General features: G+C 39.7%; 1 protein-coding gene across 1 annotated transcript in view; it reads left to right on the forward strand.

Annotated features, from left to right (window-relative positions):
* The window catches only part of LGR5 (leucine rich repeat containing G protein-coupled receptor 5), a 129,744-nt gene that overhangs the window by 29,668 nt on the left and 79,551 nt on the right, over positions 1-20,525 (forward strand). The window contains exon 2 of the mRNA XM_090042537.1: positions 18,819-18,890. Within this exon, the coding sequence (XP_089898663.1) occupies positions 18,819-18,890 (72 nt within the window). The remainder of the gene's footprint in view (positions 1-18,818; positions 18,891-20,525) is intronic.

The following is a 20,525-nucleotide window of genomic DNA, read 5'->3' on the forward strand; positions in this document are numbered from 1 at the left end:
AATTGAAGCAGTGGGTTTTTAAAGACACCACCCCCATGTGTGTACACAAGGGTTGGGCGTGATCCTTACCTGCCTCTCTGGCAGCAGGAGGGGAGTGGAGGGGAGTTGCTGGAGGGCTGAGCGGTCCTTGAGCTGCGGGGGGAGGAGGGAGGTGCTTCCCTCTGCAGCGGCAGGCCCCCAGATGGCATCCTCCCACAGGCAACTGGCACGGGTGGTCCCAGGGGGCACCACAGCCGTGGAGGGAAGCACCACATGCCTGCCACCCGCAGCTGTGGAGAGAAGCACTGGGCCCCTACGCAGTTCAAGCAGGCAGGCAGGTTCCAGAGAGAGAAAAAAAAGAATGGGATCACCACTTTTTTTTTCCCCCTTCAGTGGAGTCTTCTTGCACGGGCTGCCTGCACAGCCCCTGAGCTGCACAGGGCTTGGTGCATTCCTCCACGGTTGTAAGGTAGCAAACTAAAACATCTCGGACACGTTTTATTCTGCTGCATCTCAAGTCATTTAATGTGCAATATGCCGCTGACAGTGTAAACAGCCACACCATTAAATCACATTACACCGCCAACACTGCCAACAGTGTAAACAGTCACCTTTAAAGCAGTGCAAAAGGGCATTTAAGCCACTTTAAAAGCCAATTTTGTGGCATGTACAAAGGCCCCTTATCACTAACCTGATAAATAAATGAGATTAAACCATAGTCAATGGAGGTTACATGGAAGAAAACAGTTTGCAACAAGGAAAGTATTTTGTTTTCCTGATTTACAGAGGGGGAACATTTTCAGGTGGACCTCAGTGATTTTGGCACCTAAGTCCTCTTCATTTCCAGTGGTGTTTCAAGAGCCTTTTAAAATATTTCCATTGGTACATATTTCATGTTTCTGGGAAGACTTACATAAAGGGAAAGAAAAAGAAAGAAAAACTTGAACACTTCACAAATCATGTAGACTGACAGCTTGACAATGTGAAAGCAAGCTCCTCACTCTCCCACATAAAAGAAAATATCTCCCTTCATCCACGGAGAAGCCCGAGTAAATAACTAGGCCTTCGAATGTGCCCCAGAACATCATCAAACTCAAGTTCCATCACACCAGGGTGGTGAGAGAGAGGAAGGAAGCAAGTTTCTTCCTGTAGTTTCCCACACCAAAACTACCCTGCCCCCAGCTGTAGGTAGTGCCCTACCTTGTAGACATGTCACCTCCTCTCTCCCACCATTGGCGCTGCAGTCAGCCAAAGTATGTATTAACTGAAGGGGTTTTCACTGCCCCCAGCCCCCTCTTTCCATCCCCATGCAAACCCCTTTAATCAATGTCTAGTGATACTTTCAACCCAGCTGGCTGGGGGAGTTTCAACCCAACTAGCTGGGGGAGTTAGAGCCTAGCTTCTGCTTTCACTTAGGTAACTTGTTTTGCAGTGAGGATGCAAGTCTCTCAAGTGTTGCTTGATTGTTTGCCAGTGCCTTCCCACAGTTCTTCTCCTGGTCTTAGGAAAAATGAGTTTCCCCACAATCCACTAGAAAAGGAGCCAGTGAGTGGCCTCATTGCAGCACAAAGAACCATGGAATGGGCCTCCAGAAGTTCTAGGGGCACCTAGGAGGCAGTATAGCACCAATGAAGACACAGTATCTCAGGTATGGCTTTTCAGTAACTGTTTACACATGGGCTGGGTACACATGGGTGGCAGCCATCCAGGAGAACTCTACATTGAAGATATGATGATCGCTTATCAAGTCAGGTAATGATGAAAAGAGTTCTCTTAAAATTAGGCTTACCAAAAATATGGGAGTTTTCTCCTTAGAAAGCAGTAAAACAGTCCTTCAGTAATGGAAGCAACTAAATTTGTTGCACGTTCATAATGAGATGGATAAAAAGATCAAATGCAATTATGCATTGCCTAAATGACATCCTCCAAAGATTCTGGACTAGAGTAGAAAATGGGAAAGGATTGTATACTAGTATTTAAATGATCCTGAGGGCAAACATAAATCTACAACCAGATATTTCTCTTTTTGCATGATATTATAGGAACCAATAAGATCTGTGTAGTATAAAAGAGGAAGAGAATCTCATTCTGCCTCCAGGTTGAATATTTTCATGTCCATCACTATGAGCTGACCAGCATGGAGATAATAGCCTTCTGACAGCAAACTCAGTGAACAGGCTTGAAGATACCTGGATTAAGATTTTTTTAATTGATGGGTTGTTACAATTTATCTTTATGTAAAAAACATTTTGTAGTGATCTCCACAGACAGCCATTTAAAGTTTTCTGAGTCACACTTCATTCTTTTCCTCTTTCTCTACTCCTTTTCTCTCCTATGCATAAATATCTCTAATTAAGCATTTAAACAACAATGACAAAATGCTAGGTTCCCAGTGAGATCTCTCAGATCTCTGGCTTCACAATTCCTGGGGAGAGGGAGTGGACTTGTTTACCTTCCCATGCAGCTAAAGGCGGATGCTGTACCTGATGCTGTCTATATAGAAGAGCAGGTTCATGAAGGAAGAAGAGGAATGGAGTTCTTGAGAATATACTGATGGAATAGTATTTAGAGTTAAACCATGCCCAGACAGTATTTTGGTAGTGGTCAGATACGGTGAATGAGAAACCAAGCTTGAACATTTGAAAGTAAGAAGGGAAAGCATATAAATATTAGACAGGTAAGAGTCACCCAAACAGTGCAAACTTGTGTGTATGTGGCAGGAAGGTGCTTGTGTGTGTGTTTGGTTTGGAGCAGAGGTGGGCAATTATTTAGGCTGGTGGGCCACTTAATAAGTTTTGGTGACCTGTCAAGGGCCACACATCTCTCTCCTCTCTCCCTCCCTCCTTTCCTGGGCTGTGCAGAAGCCTGAACTCAGCTGCAGCTTCAGTACTCCCCTCATCCTCCCTGCTCCCTCCCCCACAACTGGAGTCCACCCACCTGCAGCTTTAGTGTGCCCTGCTCCACACCCCCCATACCCAATCCAGACCCAGCAGCTGCCAGACATGTCCACAGCTGCCCAAATGCAGCCAGCAGCTTCTGGGTCAGGGCTCCAGGTGCAGGGGAGAAGTGGGGCATACTACATCTGTAGGCGGATTATAATTCCACTTCCATGCTGGTCACAACCCTGGCCCAGAGAGAGAAAGAGAGAGAGAGCACCCAGCATGCCAGAAGAAGCCCTGGCTGCCTGGCACCATGTGGCTGCCAGACCCGCTCTCTGCCTGCGGGCTGGATCCTTCACTGGGCCAACTCCTGTCCATCAAATCAGTTAGTGGGCCAGTTCTAGCCCATGGGCCATATTTTGCCCACCCCTGGGTTTGAGGATAACTAAATTATTGAAAAAATCCCTTATATATTAATTGAATAATTATGAAAACTATGAGAAAAAAATTAACTTAGCACATGTGTAAAAGGGTCTTTGTCTTTAAAAAGAAGTCACAAAAGAAAATACAGTTAAATGATGATTGCTGTAAGTTTCTTTTAATCATTTTAAAATAAAATTAAGAGAACAGTTTACAGGCCTCTCAATAGGAGAAATGTAAGAGTGTTTTGTTACATTAAGCAATCAAGTTGTGCTTTAATCAGCTTCATTGTTGAATTAGAAGAAACATACCTTTCTCTTTTAAAATAGTAACATAATTGTAAAGTTGTCAATCTAGGGTTCCTATTTGAACTGATTACACTTGATAAAAATAACAAGCCATGACAAATAGAGGGGCTAGGTTTCAGTAATTCACTGAAGAATGTCTCTACCAAGCCTTTGTGGCAAAATGTCTTGTTTGCAAGACAAATGCAGAGTTGAAATAACAACCCATGAATACCACTGGTGAAATGGCTATGTACACAAGGTGAATGCTAAAGCTTTCCCTTCTGAATGGATCTTTTAATCCAGGCATTATCTAGGCTCTAAAAAAGCCTTACGTACAGATTAATGGGAAAAGCTGAGACTCAGAGTTGGGCTATTTGCAGAAACAGTTTTAAAGATTTACTGATGGTTGACAAATGCCATTTACGCTTTCAAAGCCATCAATATGCTATTGAAAAGGATTTAAAGGGAAATCCTTCCACTATAGAAGAAGACGACTTTGAAGGATCTCCGTGGTAGCCCGTGGTCCTCCCGCCCCCTTCAATTTTTCACTGGCTTCCTTCAGCATACAGGACCCCGAAACGCGTGGCTATGGAAAAGGGGATGGAAAGGCCCCTTTCAAAGACATTTGTCTATAACTGAATGTGCCAATCTGCTTTTGTTTGGCCATGAGAACTGAATGGAACTGTTTCCAGAAAAAGTCTGTTTGCTCTTGGTCAGCCCATCAATAGCCTTTCTGCTAATAGATTTTTAATATGAGAGCTGGAAATAGCAAAGGAGAAGCTTGATTTTTTTTTTATTTGAAAAATGGCCAGAAATTTTCCCCACCTTTTCTGCATTTGTTTGTACTGCTGGCATTTATCTTTTACTTTGACTTAAAAAGTACCCCACTATATTCCATGTGGCAGGTCACATATCTGAGCAATTTTTAATTAAAAATAACTCTTGTCTCAGCCAATTTTAAATATTTCTCTTTGCCCTCTTTGTGACTCATTGAATGGATGCCTTAATGCAACCATTCTTTCAAAAATAGCTATGTTATCAGATTAAATTAGAAAAAGTGTCAGACAAAGGTTCGCTGGCCTAGATATTCTTTTATATTTTGTTTAACTTGGGCACAGGATTGCAGCAATCTTTCATTTTTCCTTTGCCTTCCTGAATATTCTCTCATTTAAGCACCAAGGAGAAAATTCTTTAGAGCTAATACAAAACAATAAGTGGCAGAACCCCCCCCCACAAGACAGAGAATTCTGCTGGGATTTTGGCCTGAATGTATCAACAGGCACAGAATATAGTGGAGCCTTATTCAGACAGTATCTGCAGAGTTTATGCTTTTAATTTTAAAAAGTATCTGGCCCTTCTATCCTTTGTTGGTGATGATAGGGTTTCCCAGCATGAAATGTATGAAAAGTAGTATATCTGTGTCTACTAGAATCTGTACAAACAATCTAAAGGCAGAGAGGTGGCCTGTTTAATACTCAAAAGCTGACCCCAGCACATGGCCCAGGCCGAGAGGATAAATCCTTTTCCTACAAGTATGTATGCTTTGCACCACTTAATACCTACCAAAGCCTCTGCACAATGTCACCAGTCCAGCTTTTTGAATTTGTGTCCCAGTACATGGGTGCTAAAGGCATGTAACATGAAGTTTCACTACCCTGAAGTCCTCATATGAAGGAAGGCAAAGTTGGACTCTACAGCATGTGGAAAATAAGATGAAGTTCCCAACTACTGACTTACTGCTGATTTGGCTATATTTCTCTCTTTCCCCTTTGCTTGAAGCTGAAATAAGTTTTGCCTCAGTTTGATGAAGAATTTTTACAGCCATGTGTGAAAGATATCTTCTCGTTCCTACCACTCATCTAAGGGCAGAGTGGAGCTGGTTAACTATAGAAAAGGCAGTTCTGTCAGGACTTTTGGGACAACCATTCATGTCACCTGCCCTGCTACAAGCAAGTTTTTTGGTGGCTCACCAAAGTGGCATATGCCAGAATTTAAGCCTTTCATTTCAAATTGTTAATTTCAGTTCCATCTGGAAAGTGCTTCTACCATACTGATGTAATGCTGAGTAATCATTTTCCTTTCCTGATGGAGCTGATCGGGAAGCTGATCAAACCAGGGTTGGCAAGCCAGTCAATTGACCAATCAAATACTGTCAATTGACCAGTCTATTGACTGGATATTTTTTTAATCGGTCAATGATTACAGCAATGTGGGGGGAGGGGGGGAACTATATTTGTGTGTAGTTTTCTTGACAGAAATATAACTTTTATTGTTTTTGGACATATTTGAGTGGGATATTTTTACTTTTTCTATGTATTATTTGAACCTATTGGCATTTTTGTACAATTTTTGACCGATGTTTGATCAGTCAGTTGGCCAAACTTTATTTGACCAACCCTAGACCAAAACTGAAACAAAAAGTAGAGAGAGACCATGGAAAAGATGGGGCTATAGGAGTAAAACAAGGAAGACTGAAGAAATGTAAGGAATTAAAGGAGAAATACACAAATAAGGGGGAAATGCAAGAAACTAAAGGCAGAGAGGACTAATCCAAAATAATAAAAGAAAAAGAATAGGGAGAGAAAAAGAAGTGTTAACATTACATGGAGAAGAAGCTATTAAACATCTATTCACATTTTCTTTTTCCAAGTGAGAACATTCCAAAAAATATAATGAAGTTATTTGATTATCTGTAAATATTATATCTTTATCCCCTAGTGACCAAACCAAAACTGAATTCTCTCTTTAACTACTACTCCTGCTCTGACCTCACTATCCTCATGTTTAAGGGAATACTATTCAACACCTTTAGAGGGTAAACATTGCAACAAAAGATCATAACCTGGCTGGACACTAAGAACTAAGGACTGTCTGCAGCAGCAAACACTGATATCAGGTTTATGGCACATTATAATTTATCTAACTTCTGAATTCTTTCCACACAAAGAAGGTGAAATCGACCCTCTTCCCTTTTGATTGGGCTTAATTTCCCAGCAATCAGCTTCTTTTCTTCTGTAAATTGTGCGTCTGCTACCCCTGAAAATTGTTCACTCCCTCCCCTCTGCTGTATTTCACTATGCTATACCTGGCTTCCTATCATCTCAGAGACCTGATAAAGAAGGCTTTATTTAGAAGGCTTGTCTAACTTTATCCCAACTACATAGTTGGTCCAGTAAAAGATATCACCCTAAGAAATTTGTGCCTGTCCCATAACTTCTGGACCATCACAGCTACAACATCCCTCTTACACTACTCTAACTCTATCAGGAGACACTACTTCACTGTCAGGGCAGCTAGGAGCTGGAACCAGCTTCCAAGGGAAGTGGTGCTCACCCCTACCCTGGGGGTCTTCAAAAGGAGGCTAGACAGTCATTTGACCCCAACATCCTTTCCTGCCCATGGCAGGGGTTCGAACTAGATGATCTGCTTAGGTCCCTTCCGACCCTACCAACTATGAAAGTATGAAACTTTTTAATTTACACACACACACACACACACACACTATGAATTCCTGTTTGAAATCTCTGAATCTATCTTGTGAGTCATATGTGGTGTTTATACACCTAATAGCACTGATATTGTTTAGCAACACACAATACCTTTAAAAGGATCTTATAACACCCTGGTTGAGAATCACTTGTCTAGTAGATAGAGCATGGGACAGAAAGTCAAAAGAACTAGGGTGAAGTCTTGGCATCACTGAAGTCAATGGGTATTTTATCATCAATTTCAGTGGACCAGGCAGTCCTGAGTTCTCCTTCCTAGCTTTTTCATTGACCTACTACATAAAAAGAGACAAACCACTTGCTCCTTTAATGCCTCAGTTTCCCCTGGGAATATTGATGCTTATCTGAATTTTTAAAGCATTTCAAGCTGTTAAACAGAAGAGTGTCCTTGGAAAATTCACTTCATGTTCAAGAGGCAAGAATTTTGGGGGGTTGACATCTTTTATTGGACCAACAACATGGTTAGACAAGCTTACAAGTATAAGGCATTTTTCACTGTGTCCAATCAGGTTCAAGGATACAGAGCAGATGGGTACAGTTTCATATATACATACAGGGTCATGTAGTCAACATGTAAAGAAAATTTGGCAGTGCCTGCTTTTATTTGCAAAATATTGGTGTTTGAATATCACAGCACACTTTCTCCATCAAGATATGACACTAATATTTAAGATCTGAAACCAAGATGTAGCAGAGGATTTGGCAGGACAGCAGCATTTTATTATCTGTCTTTGAAAGATTTTCCTTTCAATCATTTTAAGTTCCACACAAAAAATGGCAGCTCACCATCCACAGATATGAGGCTGACAAAAGAATCAATTATATAAATAAACACTCAGTAAATAAAACAGCTAACACCAACTATATATTTAACATCTATCCACCACCCTCACTCACAGTAGTAGCTTACTCCACTAGTAGTCCTGTTACTGTCAGTGGAAATATACATGGAGTGTTCAAAAAAAGAAAGGTGTACTGCTTTACCTATATAGGTATAGATGTTCCCATGACAGCGTTATACAAAGATAACTGCATTTACACCAGAGACTACACCAGAATAATGATACTGGATTTTTTAAAAACCCTAAATAGTAGAGTTATCCTGTTGCAAAAGCTATACAGCTCAGTCTGAAATGCTTTCAGTGTAAAATTAAAGAGTCTGATTTTCATGAATTTCAAAACTTGATACTATTCCATCAGCATTATGGGGACTTAAAGTGAAAGTATATTTACTCCTACTTTAAGGCTCCTTCACATAGTTCAGAAGGGTAACATTTTTAATATTGTGCTCCTTTTTTCCAGTGTAAATGGAACAAGCCATAAGCAGCTCCTGGAACTTAGAGATAGATTTCTCATCTATTCTAAATGTTAAAACAGATTATAAATCTATTTTTATTAAAATAGTTCATAACAGGAAATAAAACAGGAGACCTTTTCCCTAATCAGTCTGTGCCTAATGTTTTGATATTTTAGTTCCTCTGACCTGTATATAAGGTGCTAAAAAGGCTATTGGCCAGTCTGAGACCAGCAGACCTCAGAGCCTACCATATTTCAGCAGAACAGACTCCCACTGATATCAGTGGACACTGCATGCTGGAAAGTGGCAAAACTGAAGCTCCATAAGTTTCAAGATAGGTTTAAAATATTCAATTTGGTTACTACAAGATAGAAGAATGTGTAAATATAAATATATATATATTTTATGGGTGCACTGATAGAGATTTTTTGGGGCCAATACCAATAGCCAATTTTAAAGGAGGTATATCGGCCAATACTGATCCAATTTCTAATACAGCTGTGTGCAGCTGATAAGTCTGTTATGGGGAGTGGGGAGGAAAGGGGTATGGGAGGCAGATCAAGGCCTCTGTAGTGAGGGAGGGAGTGCGGCTGGGGTAGGTGCAGCCCAGCTGGGGCAGGGCAGGGCGTGGGACAGAGCCACGGCTGCATGTACCCCGAGAGGGCAGGGGCGGGAGGGAGTGCATGTGCCTAAGATCTAAATGGGATGTGGGCGGGACTGGCACTGGAGTGACACCAGCGGTGGTGGTGCTGGGAGGGGGCTATAGATGAGGGCTACAGCCACCCCCAAAATTTTCATAGCCACCCCATAGCCCCCCGCTCCACCTCCTGCCCTGCACAGATCCGGGGGCACATGCCCCCCTGCCCCCCCACATGCCAGACAAGTGGTGGGAGTAATGGCAGGAGCTGCCAGATGAGCAGACAAGCCGCCAAATAGCTGCGTGCAGCAGCAGGAGCCACCACTTGCACCCCCAATATGAGCCCCGGCTGGGCAGCACCTGCCCCAGTCCCACCCCTACACCCTCCTCACCATGAGGGTCTTGATCTGCCCCCCCACGCCCCTTCCCTTCTGCCGCAACAGACTTACCAGCTGCATGCAGCTCTCCACGCTTCCAGCTGTGCTCCTCAATGCCTACATGCTGCGCTGCGGCTGTGTGCATGCACAGGCCATTTATCAACCAAATTATTGGCCACATCAGGCCGATTTCCAATATAGACAATTTTCTTTATATTGGTGCCGATCCAATATCGGACCAATGTATTGATGCACCTATGATGTATATCTCAGCAAAGCCTTTCCACAAAGATTGCCAATTGCATAAATGGGAGTATGAAGTTAATATATGTAATATAGAGCATCAGATCCCTTGCTGAAGTTCTGAGAACTGTAGAACAGAATAAAATAAGTTAAATATAATGAAAGTTGCTGTTACTAAAAATCAAACATGAAGTTCCAATACAAGAAAAAAAGGGATAATTGTAGAGAAGGAAAAAAGTATATACATGAAGCTAAACATAATCCATCTGAAAACACCTCTGAAATACAAAACTTGAAATTATGTATGTAGGTAATGAAATGCAGTCTAGAGGGAACTTAATGGAGCACTGCCATAGTATTCAAAAGGATCAGGATTTTACCCAGAGTTTCTAGGCTTATAATTTCATTTTTTCAGAGTTTTTTTCATCTATTGAATGCCATAAAAATTAGTTACCTTTTTATCCTTCCAAATTGTGCTGCAATAGCAAAATGAAACAAATACACATATGTAAAATAAGGTGTAGACCTTACATTTTGGTGTGATTTAAAGAAAAGTGGAACAAATTCTACCTACAGTTATACTGTCACAAGCCAAGTGAAGTCATCACAGTTATATTGGTATGCTAAGGAGAACTTCTAGATTATACTAATCTAGATCAGTTAAGATGTTTGTGCTGCACAAAGTTTATAACTGGGGGTTATTCAGTAACACAGAATGAATTGGGCCTCAAATGTACAACTTGGGAAATAAGCCCTGTGAAACTTCTGTCCCTGTTTTGAGTCTTTTTCAGGTACTTCCAGGCAAATCTTTTATTTTCTTCTGTACATCTCAAGGTGCTTGTGCTCAATATTCTGTCCTTATTGGTCTCAGCTTTCCTCCTGTTACACAGGAAAAGCAAAGTCAAGTTGTTGTAAACTTGAAGTAAGAAGAAAATTGGCTTGCAAATTCTGAAATGGAAAAGATATTTGAGATATTTCCACAAGACATTTCTCGTCCTAAAGCTTTGGCAAAAGTTTGAGTCAAATGGGTAACAAAAACAAAAAAGTTTGAAACACTGTGAAACTGAGAAGGAAGTAACTTTTTAGTTAGCCTTATAACTCACGAGTCTCACTTTTCTCCACTTGACCCCACATTCCTTCATCAAAAACAAGATATATCTGAATTTTCTAAAGGCAGATAAAATAATTTTCAAAAGCCTTGATGTTTTATACCACATGTAAAGATGCCACTCTGTGTGTGTATCACAATAAGTATTTGAATAAAAAAGTAGAGACCTTGTGGTACCAAATTTATAGAAATACTTTTTTTGAAATCTATCACTGGATAATGTCATTAGAAATGGGTGGGGGGGGAAATCTCATTATTTTCTCATTTAATTAGCTCTTCTTACTACTGTTGTTTAAAATACTGATTTGAGCCTAATAAAATATTAGTTTAATGCAATAAATGATTGACATGTCTGGGTGATTTCTGTAATTTATCCTGGTAACTGTCATTTATATTATCAACCACAAGTGAACAGCTTGTACCAGGTTTGAAGGGAAATGACTTTACAGCAATCAGCATCATTCAGTCAGTATTTAGGAAAAGCAGAGGCCCAGAATCCTTGCACCTAAAATAAAATGTCAGGTACTTGTCAAATTAATTCAGCACTCAGTATGCTTTATCTGATCTTTACTTTCTTCCTGACCCTAATTGTTTGCTCTAGTCTGCTCACTCTGTTGGAGTCTTGGATAAACTGAATGGCAAAATTGTTTCCTGAAAAGATTAATGATGCATGTAGTATTTGCTTAACAAATGTTCCATAGTCCAGATTTAAGTCAGTCTTTGACTTCTATGAGAGAAATGCCACAATATGTAAGAATAATAGGAACTATTTTAAATTACTGTAAAACAGTTTTTCCACTAAAGGGCCTAATTTTGCCCTCAGTTACACCTGAGGAACTGTATTCTAACTTTAGGAGAATGAAATAGGACTGGGCCTGTGCAGGTGAAACTCTGAACACCTCTGGAGTGAAGAAAGTAGGAAAAGAGAATACATTCTTCATCCAGAGGCTTTATTTGTACTCAGTGCTTAGCCAGGAACAGAGGAGAACATCCCTTCCCTGTGAGTTTTGTCCCTAAGCCAGTTGAGACTTATTTACTTTTTTAGTGGACATTGTATTAGGAAGGTGTTCAACATCCTGTAGAAACAATATTTAAAAATAATTAATAGTTTTTTTCCGGGGGTGGGGTGTGGGGGGAGGGTAGGGCGGTGGAAAGCAAGTTCCTTAATTTTTTTATACACCTTTTATGCTGATATTAAATAAGCCTACATAATTGGTTCATGTGTCAATGTCTTGCTATTATGATAAAGGTTACTGCAAGCATAGCCAATTTTTTTTGAAGTATTTTAGTATTTTGTCTTGTAGGCTCAGATTTAGTTGCCATGTATCAATATACCAGTGAAGCAATCACACTAGTTTGTTATTCTAAGCATCTCTTTAGAAGAGTTATGAATATTATGCATTGTATCTCTCTCAAATCTTTCTTCCTGCAAAACTACTAAATTATAGATATTCCCATGTACAAGATTCAGTTCTTGAAATGTGAGTCCTTGCAGAAAAACATCTTAATCATTGTTTTTTGTGAACTTCCCAGAAGAATTACAGATGCAGTTGGAAGTCAATTGTGCGAATAAATACTATAATTTTATTGTCAGGAAGTTCCTGCAGTGATTATTTATACACCCATACTTGTCTCTGTACTTCTGGAAGGGTATATACTTATGTACCTACTAATACAGTAACACTGCTTATTTGCATATTCATTCTGAAAGAGCCCATTACAATGAAATATATGATTCTATAGCTTTATGTAGGCGCTCGGTGAAACTATTGCCAAATTACCTATCCTTTATGGAAACTGTATCCTAAAGGGTCTTGAGAATAATATAATAGGGAGGCAATGTGATCTATGAATAAGGCACTGCAAAGGGCTTCAGAAGGCTTGTATTCCATGGCTATCCTGCTGAATGATCTTGACCAAGTCTCTTCCAGTCTTTTTTCAGGGAAATGGTGATACTTATACTTACTTTGTGATTTAGAATATTTGGAGATCTGATGATGAAACTGACTGTATGGAAATTAAGTCATAATAATTATTACTTTAGTATTTGCAGACTTAACTTTGGACAGCAGTAATTTTTTATATCCTTGGTAAAGAATTAGCATTTGAGAAATAGCAGATTTTGATTAGAATAACTAGCCCATTGTGGTCTTAGGTTTTTGGCTAAGATTAAGTGAGTAGATTGTAAAACCAGTACTCTTCTTTCACAAGTGTAAATATCTTGGGAATATTACTACTAACCTCTCTTCAAACATAAGATTATGTCATATTCAATAGAGAATGGCCTAGGCAAATGTTCTTAGTTAGGTAGCTGTTCCTAGCTAATGAAAACTGAGTATTTGCATTCAGGCTGTTATTGTTAGCGTTACAACCTAAAACAGATTTAACTTTCAAAGACTGTAATAAAAATAATCATTCATACGTCTTAGGCAAATAGAGACCCAGATAAGACATAACTAACAATAGAAATTAACAATATAAGCAATATTTTCAGGACAAATTTATAAGTTGCAAAATTATTTTTATCTAATATTAAATTGCTAGAATAGTTCCATCGTGTTTAAAAGCAGCAAGCTAGACTTCTCAAGTAGATGTTAAAAACTAGTTCACTTAACTTGGTTTGGTGGATTTGGAGAGTTTATGGTATACTGCATGCTTTCAGGTAGGTAACTGGAGATTTTTGATTATGCCTGCAAAAGAAGAACATCGGGAAATCTGAAATTAAAACATATCTTATTTTATTCTGTGCATCTGGATCATGTATGTTCTTGTAACATTTACAGGTTTCTTGAACTCACTTGAAGTGCTGGTTTCTGTGAAAAAGTGTGTGCATGTTTGAGTGAGATGTCATTTGAAATATTTATTATTTTTTAAAAACAGCCCACCACAACAATATTCTCCGCTTTTCTCAAATGTGAAATACTTCTCCCTCTACTATAAATTACTGTTCAGAAGCCCAGGATGGTGGGCCACTGGACCAAATATAGAGATTTTTGCAGATGCAATAGTGCCACCTGCTACAATAATTCAAGTAATTTTTTGCATCTTCTTCAAAGATAAAAGTTTTGTTCCCTGACAAGTCACTACTGCCAGCCAACTCTTGGAGACCAGGTTTTAGAATTTTTACTGGAGAGCAGGTGATTTTTGTCTATCTGTCTGAAACAACCTCTGGCAATATACAATACTGGAGCCTAAATTAGTAATGTATTAAATTTTACTAAATTAGTAGTATATTAAATTTTATAATGTTTACATCTGATGTTGTGTTATTCACATCATTCTATATTGCCTTTGGAATTCAGTCTCATGGCAAACTCTCTTTAAAGTCAGTTGGATTTGCACCTAAGTTTTAATGGAAATGCATGGCAATATGTTTGCTTGTTATAAAAATATGTTTAAAAGATTTCAGGGATCTAATAATTACATGTTTAACTATAGTTATTACATATTTATCATTGTAGCATATAAATGTATATCAGGTTTGAATAGAAAAGCCTGGGGCTTAGTTATTTTAATTTTTAGTGCGAACATGTGCAAAAAAAATGGTAGTTTGAGGGCTGGAACCAAAACTAGTATAAAATCAGTTCTATTGAAATCATTGGAAGATCTTTATTGTTTATATGAAGCTCTTTATTGTAAAGTTCTTATTGTTGTAAGAACTGGTATTGTTATTCTTACATGAAGCTCTTATTTATTATTACACTGAAATTACTTATAACACATCCTCCATTCCCTCCTCTTTTTTAGCAAAAGTCAAGTACTACACTGGTTCTGACAGGCTAGTATAAAGCAGGGAAACAGAAAAGTTGGTAAATACACCTTCTGAAAACAGAATTTAGCTGGTTGGGGTAGAAGGCCAATCCTAGGCACTCCTTAGTACTGTTTTCAGTGCAAGTGGTGTGTAGAACCAGTCTACAAAGTAGCTGTTGGTTGCTGTATTGGCTGCTTGTCTAAACTGACAGATATGCTCTTTATCCTGGAGTCTGTGCCTCCTTCAGAACGAGCAGCCGCATATACCAATATAGGCTTTCATGCATGTGCATCAGGCCTCAGCGAATTGAAAAACTGGCCATTTTATTAGACATATAAAAATATAGGAACCTAAGAATAGAAGGATCTTGGCCTAGTACACTCTCCTGCATTTGCAGGTCATAGTTACACCAAGGAATCCCCCAAATCACCACTTTAATATTCACATACAACTACAGGGCACAATCCCTGAAACAACAAGAATACCCTATAACATTCTGTTGGTAAAAACAGGGGAAGTGAGGGCATTGCAAAGCCATACCACTAAACTGAGAAGCAGGTAGTTGGTTAATATATGTTCAGAGAATCTTAGAACTGTGCCCCAAGCTACATAAGATGACCAAAACCCACACAGTTCACAGTTCATCTGGCCTATAGAAAAAAAATCCTTCCTGAAGCCAGATTTGGAAGTTAGTGGGTGCATCTACATATGCAATTTAACATGCATAAATAAACTCCAGAGCTTATTGCTCCAGAGGTTTTTCATGAGCAGCACATGGAACCCAGTTGGACCAGCCTAGGCTGACAGAGGAACCAGGGGGTCAGCCTGCCAGCTCACCACTGCTTCCCCTAGCTCCACAGGCTGCAGAGAGGCTGGCTGAAGCATGAGGGTGCTTCAGTGTGGGGCTAGCTGGCAGGCAGCCCCCCCACTGAATCCCCCTTATGCCCCAGCCCCCCACCCCACAAAAATATGTGGAGCCCCACCTAAGCAACTTGCCCAGAGCTGCTCCAATGGGGCTGCATTTCCAGCAGAGGGCTGGCTGAGGCACAATGGTGCTTTAAGGCAGGGCCAGCCCCTGTGCTGAAGCACCCTCATGCCCAGGGCTGCTCTCCCTGGCTCCACATGCTGCTGAGCAGCTGGCTGGGGTGGGGCACAAGGGTGCCTCAGCCAGGCATGGCAGTGTCTACACGTGCACTACTGTGCATGGAAAGCTTCACAGCAGTATAGTACTCTTATTTTCAAGTCTATTCTGCTGTGGGGTCTATTCATTTTGTGCACCCTAATAGGGGTACACACACAGTTCAAATTATGGGGGAGCTCGGGGGCCTCAGCCCCCCCATAAGAGATGAGAGTTCCCCCCCCCCACATATGGGCTGTTCAGCACCCCTTTTCCCCCCTGCAACAGCCCAGAGCCCATGTGCCACTGCGCACAGCCCCCGGCCTGCCTCGTGCCTTTCTAAGCAGCCTAGGTGGCAGTGGTGGTGGCTCCTTGCACTGTTGGCCCTAGCCCTGTGGTACTGGCTGAGACCCATGCACACAGCCCCAACCCAGCCAATTTTTTGCAGACCCCCACCACCACCCCTGCCCCCCAAGAATTGAAGTGTAATTTGAACCCTGGCCACACATGTAGACATAGAGACATTTACCGTGCAGTTTATTGGTCATCTGTCTAGTAAATGTCCCATGTAAAGGTGCTCAATATGACTGAGCAGTAGATAAGCCTTAGCTACGGCCGGTGTCACAGTGCTTCAGAGAAAACGTTCTTTCTGGACCCCCTGAAGCCAAGAGAAATCATAAGGGGGTAAAAAATTCCATCTTTCTCCCACTAATAACTATAAACTTATCTAATTCAGTCTTAAAGTGTTTCAGTTTCTTTGCCATCTTCACTTTGCTTGAAGGACCATTCCAAAACTTAACTCATCTGACAGCTGGAAACTTGTAACTTCCAGCCTAAGTTGGAATTGGATCATTTCCAAATCTAATTTTTTTGTAGCCAGTTAGTAGCCATTTGTTCCTGTAGCACTGTTGTTTCAATGTTCAGCTTAAAAAGCTCTTTTTCTTTTCTAATATTCAGAAAGGCTCATTAGGAGGCTTTGGATGACAGGTGTTACTGGCACACCACAGGTATTTGGTGAGGTGAGATCCTCAGTTATACATCATATACTGTCTCTCTCTCCTGTACAGATTACTCCTACTATAACAGAAAGCATTAACAGAAGAGGGGATAAGTTCAGAGTTAGTCTAGCTTGGTCAGAGGACAGAGAAATGCTGTTTATGTGGTACACCCATACATGTGGCAATCTGAGAATTAATGCCTTCTATTTTCAGGTGGCAGAATTTGATTTTTTTTTTTAATTTAAAAACTGGAAAAGTATATTAATTTACAAAACCCCATTGAGATACATTTAGAAAATGCAGATCAAACTGATTTTGCTTTACATACCATACTGTCTCTCACTCGGTATGTCTACATGTTTAGTCATCTGTGCTGTAAACGTATTAACTGTACAGTACATGTCTCGGCATCTACATGTGCACCACTGTTAGGGCGCACAAAACTAATAAACCCTGCAGCAGGGTTGTAAGTACTACGTGGCAAGTACTACCCTGCTGCAGAGGTGAGGTTTTCATGCACAGCGGCACATGTGTAGACACTGCCTGGGCTGGCTGTAGCACAGGGTGCTTCAGTGCAGAGCTCTGGAGTTTTTTGCTCCTGAGTACACATTCAAATGGTGCACTCAGGAGCAAAAAACTCCAGAGCATATTGTTCTGGACTTTATTTGTGAGCATTAATCAGATGTGTAAATGCACCCACTATTTACTAAGATATTATTTATTTAAAAGATGGGATTTCCTTCTGTCCAAATAAATAAAGATATATGAATACATTTATTCCTTTAGTAAAAATGAAAGGATAATCATAAAGTGGCAATGTATTTGATGCATTGATCTCACAGTCAGAGAGCAAATGTTATCACTACACAGTTTTATGATTAATAACGTTGATTCCAAAATGAATGCAAAAAAGTAATTCTATTACTCGTTTAAAAACTGTTGTGAAATAATACATTTTCCTTTCATTTCAGTATCCTGATTTAGCTGTATTTTGCAGTTCTTATAGCTCAATAAAGCAATGATTCAAACATACATGAATATAGAGAGAGACCTAAAAACTTTTATTCTCTGGTATAAAAGTGTGATTAATAGAAATTTTACCAACATAAATTCAGATAAATTTCATCAACTAGAAACAAAATCAGTCATTGAATACCATCCAATATCCAAGCATTAAATGACTTTAAAAAGGTGCTTTTAATAGGTAACAAAACATTTATATTTAATACATAGGTAAAAAATATTCTTGATTTTAAGAACATTGTTAATACTTTTCTGACGTAGTTTCATACATCATATATTATGTACAGTACTTTTATTATGCAAATTGAATTGCTCTTAGTCTTCTACTAGGTGAAATTGATAATGATTCTACAGAAGCATAGGAAAGACTGTGAAAAAAATTTTTTTTAAAGTTAAAAACCAGTTAGATGGAATTTAGCCTAAAACAGAAATTGATTGAGTTCCGACCAGAGCTTAGATGGCTAGTGGTTTCCTGTGCCAGGAACTACTGTGGAATCCCACCAGGAAGTGTGCTACATGGCAGGATCACATTACACCCTTGTTTTATGGTTCATTTCACTTCTTTAATGCAATCTGAGAACCTGCAAAATGAAGCAAGTTAAAAAGAAGGCACTGGTTTTTTTTTAATTTTATTTCTCTGAATCAGAAATAAATTTTCTTTTATTTGTTTTTACAAAGTACCTAAAGTAATTTAAGAAAAAATCAGTAGCTCTATACATCAGATTATGCAGCCAAAGCAATATTTTCCATATCTATATGAACAGTAAAATGTAGAGCTCTTACTTGACACTTTGGTTTGTCTGCTTTATCAACCCAATAATATACCACAATTCTAAAGCAACAAATAATAGTAATTTTCTTTTATTACTAAATAATTTTTATGTGTTATAGTGGTTTATTAAAATTATGTAGACTAAAAGGATTGCAGGACTTTCTAGCTTGCCAGCTGATTTACAGAGCATGAGAAAACATTCCAGAATCTTTGGAAAGTGTGTATGTTACAGCTTGTATTTTGCTTTGATAAAGCTGTTTTATTAAGAAAGAAAATGTTTATAATACTAACTAGATAATGATTCATCAGTCCTGGCAGAGGAACTAATTTTTGTTAACATAGTACTTAAAAATGTGTGGAATGAACAGCTGGATACCACAGTTGTGGCATGCCATATTAAGGCTCTGTCTGTTTTCCCCTACAGTGATCTCAGTATGAACAACATCTCTAAGCTGCCCTCAAACCCCCTACACAATCTCCGCTTCCTGGAAGAGCTGTAAGTATCATTGTATCTTTGATGGGCATAGTCAGCACTAGACACATTCCTGTGTTTGTCTCTGATACTTACTGTGGGAACCAGATAAAACAGTTCAGGAAAGCTGTCAGCCCTGACACTTTTGGCACATGCGGAAACACTTAGTTGAAAAAAACCAATTGCTTGTGATTCTGGAAATGAACTTATAAAAGAGTTACCATGAGGCTACAACTTCTCTAAGCCAAGACAGAGCCAAACAAATTAAAATTTTTAAACAAGGGCTGTTTAAAAAAGCTGGATTGCTTTTTGGAAATAGTTAAGCAGCAGGATATTAAAAGTTTGAATACTGGCTCATGTTTATTAAAATAGCAAGTAAAGCTATAATCAAAACCAAAACTTGCTGCTTGGTTCTGCCTGTGTCAAGGACAACTGAGTCTACATTTCATAGCATGAAGTCTCCTTGTCCTCATCACTTTTAATTACTTTTCCCTTGCACTTAAATTTATCCTCCTTCAAGGCTGAGTGTAAAACACAGAATCCTACAAAAAGCTTAGAGGTGTGCCATCCAATACTTTCTGCAAAAGAAAGAAAATGTGTACAACACAAACTAGCTAATCAGACATAGAATTGGACAGATTATGCTAGGTAGAAGTAATGACCTAACCAGAAATGGAAGGTACTATGCAAACCTGTGACCTGAACATTGTAGCATTCCTAGTGAACATGTCTAAAGCTTAAAAGTAAACTCCAAATTCTCCCTTAAAGTGATCGATAGTCAGTAGCTGATGTGCCAGAGCCTGGGGAAAAAAGGCTGCACTTGCATTAAAAAATCAAGAAGTGGATTAAAGAAACTGTTTAGCATCAACCTCTAAGAAAACATGTTCTTATATAAGCCCCTAAAATGTAGGCCCCCTTTATTTCAAGCATCTTAGCAGCTAACACATCATAAAACCCACAAGGGACATGCAAAATTATAGTGGTGCCTCCACACAAAAACGTATTATAACCAGGGGTCGGCAACATTTTTGGGCAGAGTGCCAAAAACACCTACAACGTCTACTTGTTAGACGTTGGCATGGCAGGGGAGGATGGCAGGGCAGCAACGAGGGGCCCGATCCTTACTGTGTCAGTGTAGCCTCCCTCCCCCCCTCCCCCTCAAAGGCATGTGTGACAAGCAAAATGCCTTTGCGTGCCTTGCTCTGGCATGCATGCCAGGGATTGCGCACCCCTGTTATAACCTAATTCATCTCCTCCCTCCCAACTTTGTTAACTGCGTTTCAGTTTTGTTAACTACATAACCCATTGTCCTAAATAATTCTACCACTTTCTGAAAATACTATTCACATATTAATTCTGCTATCACATTCTGATTCTTGTATCCAAGCTACATCCAAGTTAACTCTCTTATTCTGTGCATATATACCAGTCCTGAAAGCCCTTCATTTTGTTGTTACCCTTTTCTGCCTTGCTGTCCCCCTCTCCCTTGCCTATGTTCTGCTATGGGTATTTCCCATGCTTCTGGGCTTTGCTGGTTGCCACCTGGGACTGGGAGGGGATTTTTTTCTCTTCCTACTGCTATGTGTGTCAGGGGTTTGTTATAAGCCGTCCTCATAAGTTTTGTGTTTTGACTGCAGCCAAGGCTAAAGATTTTGACTA

This window comes from Crocodylus siamensis, chromosome 4 (genome assembly GCF_052110815.1).
Source record: "Crocodylus siamensis isolate JL-2025a chromosome 4, ASM5211081v1, whole genome shotgun sequence".
Classification (NCBI taxonomy): Eukaryota; Metazoa; Chordata; order Crocodylia; family Crocodylidae; genus Crocodylus; species Crocodylus siamensis.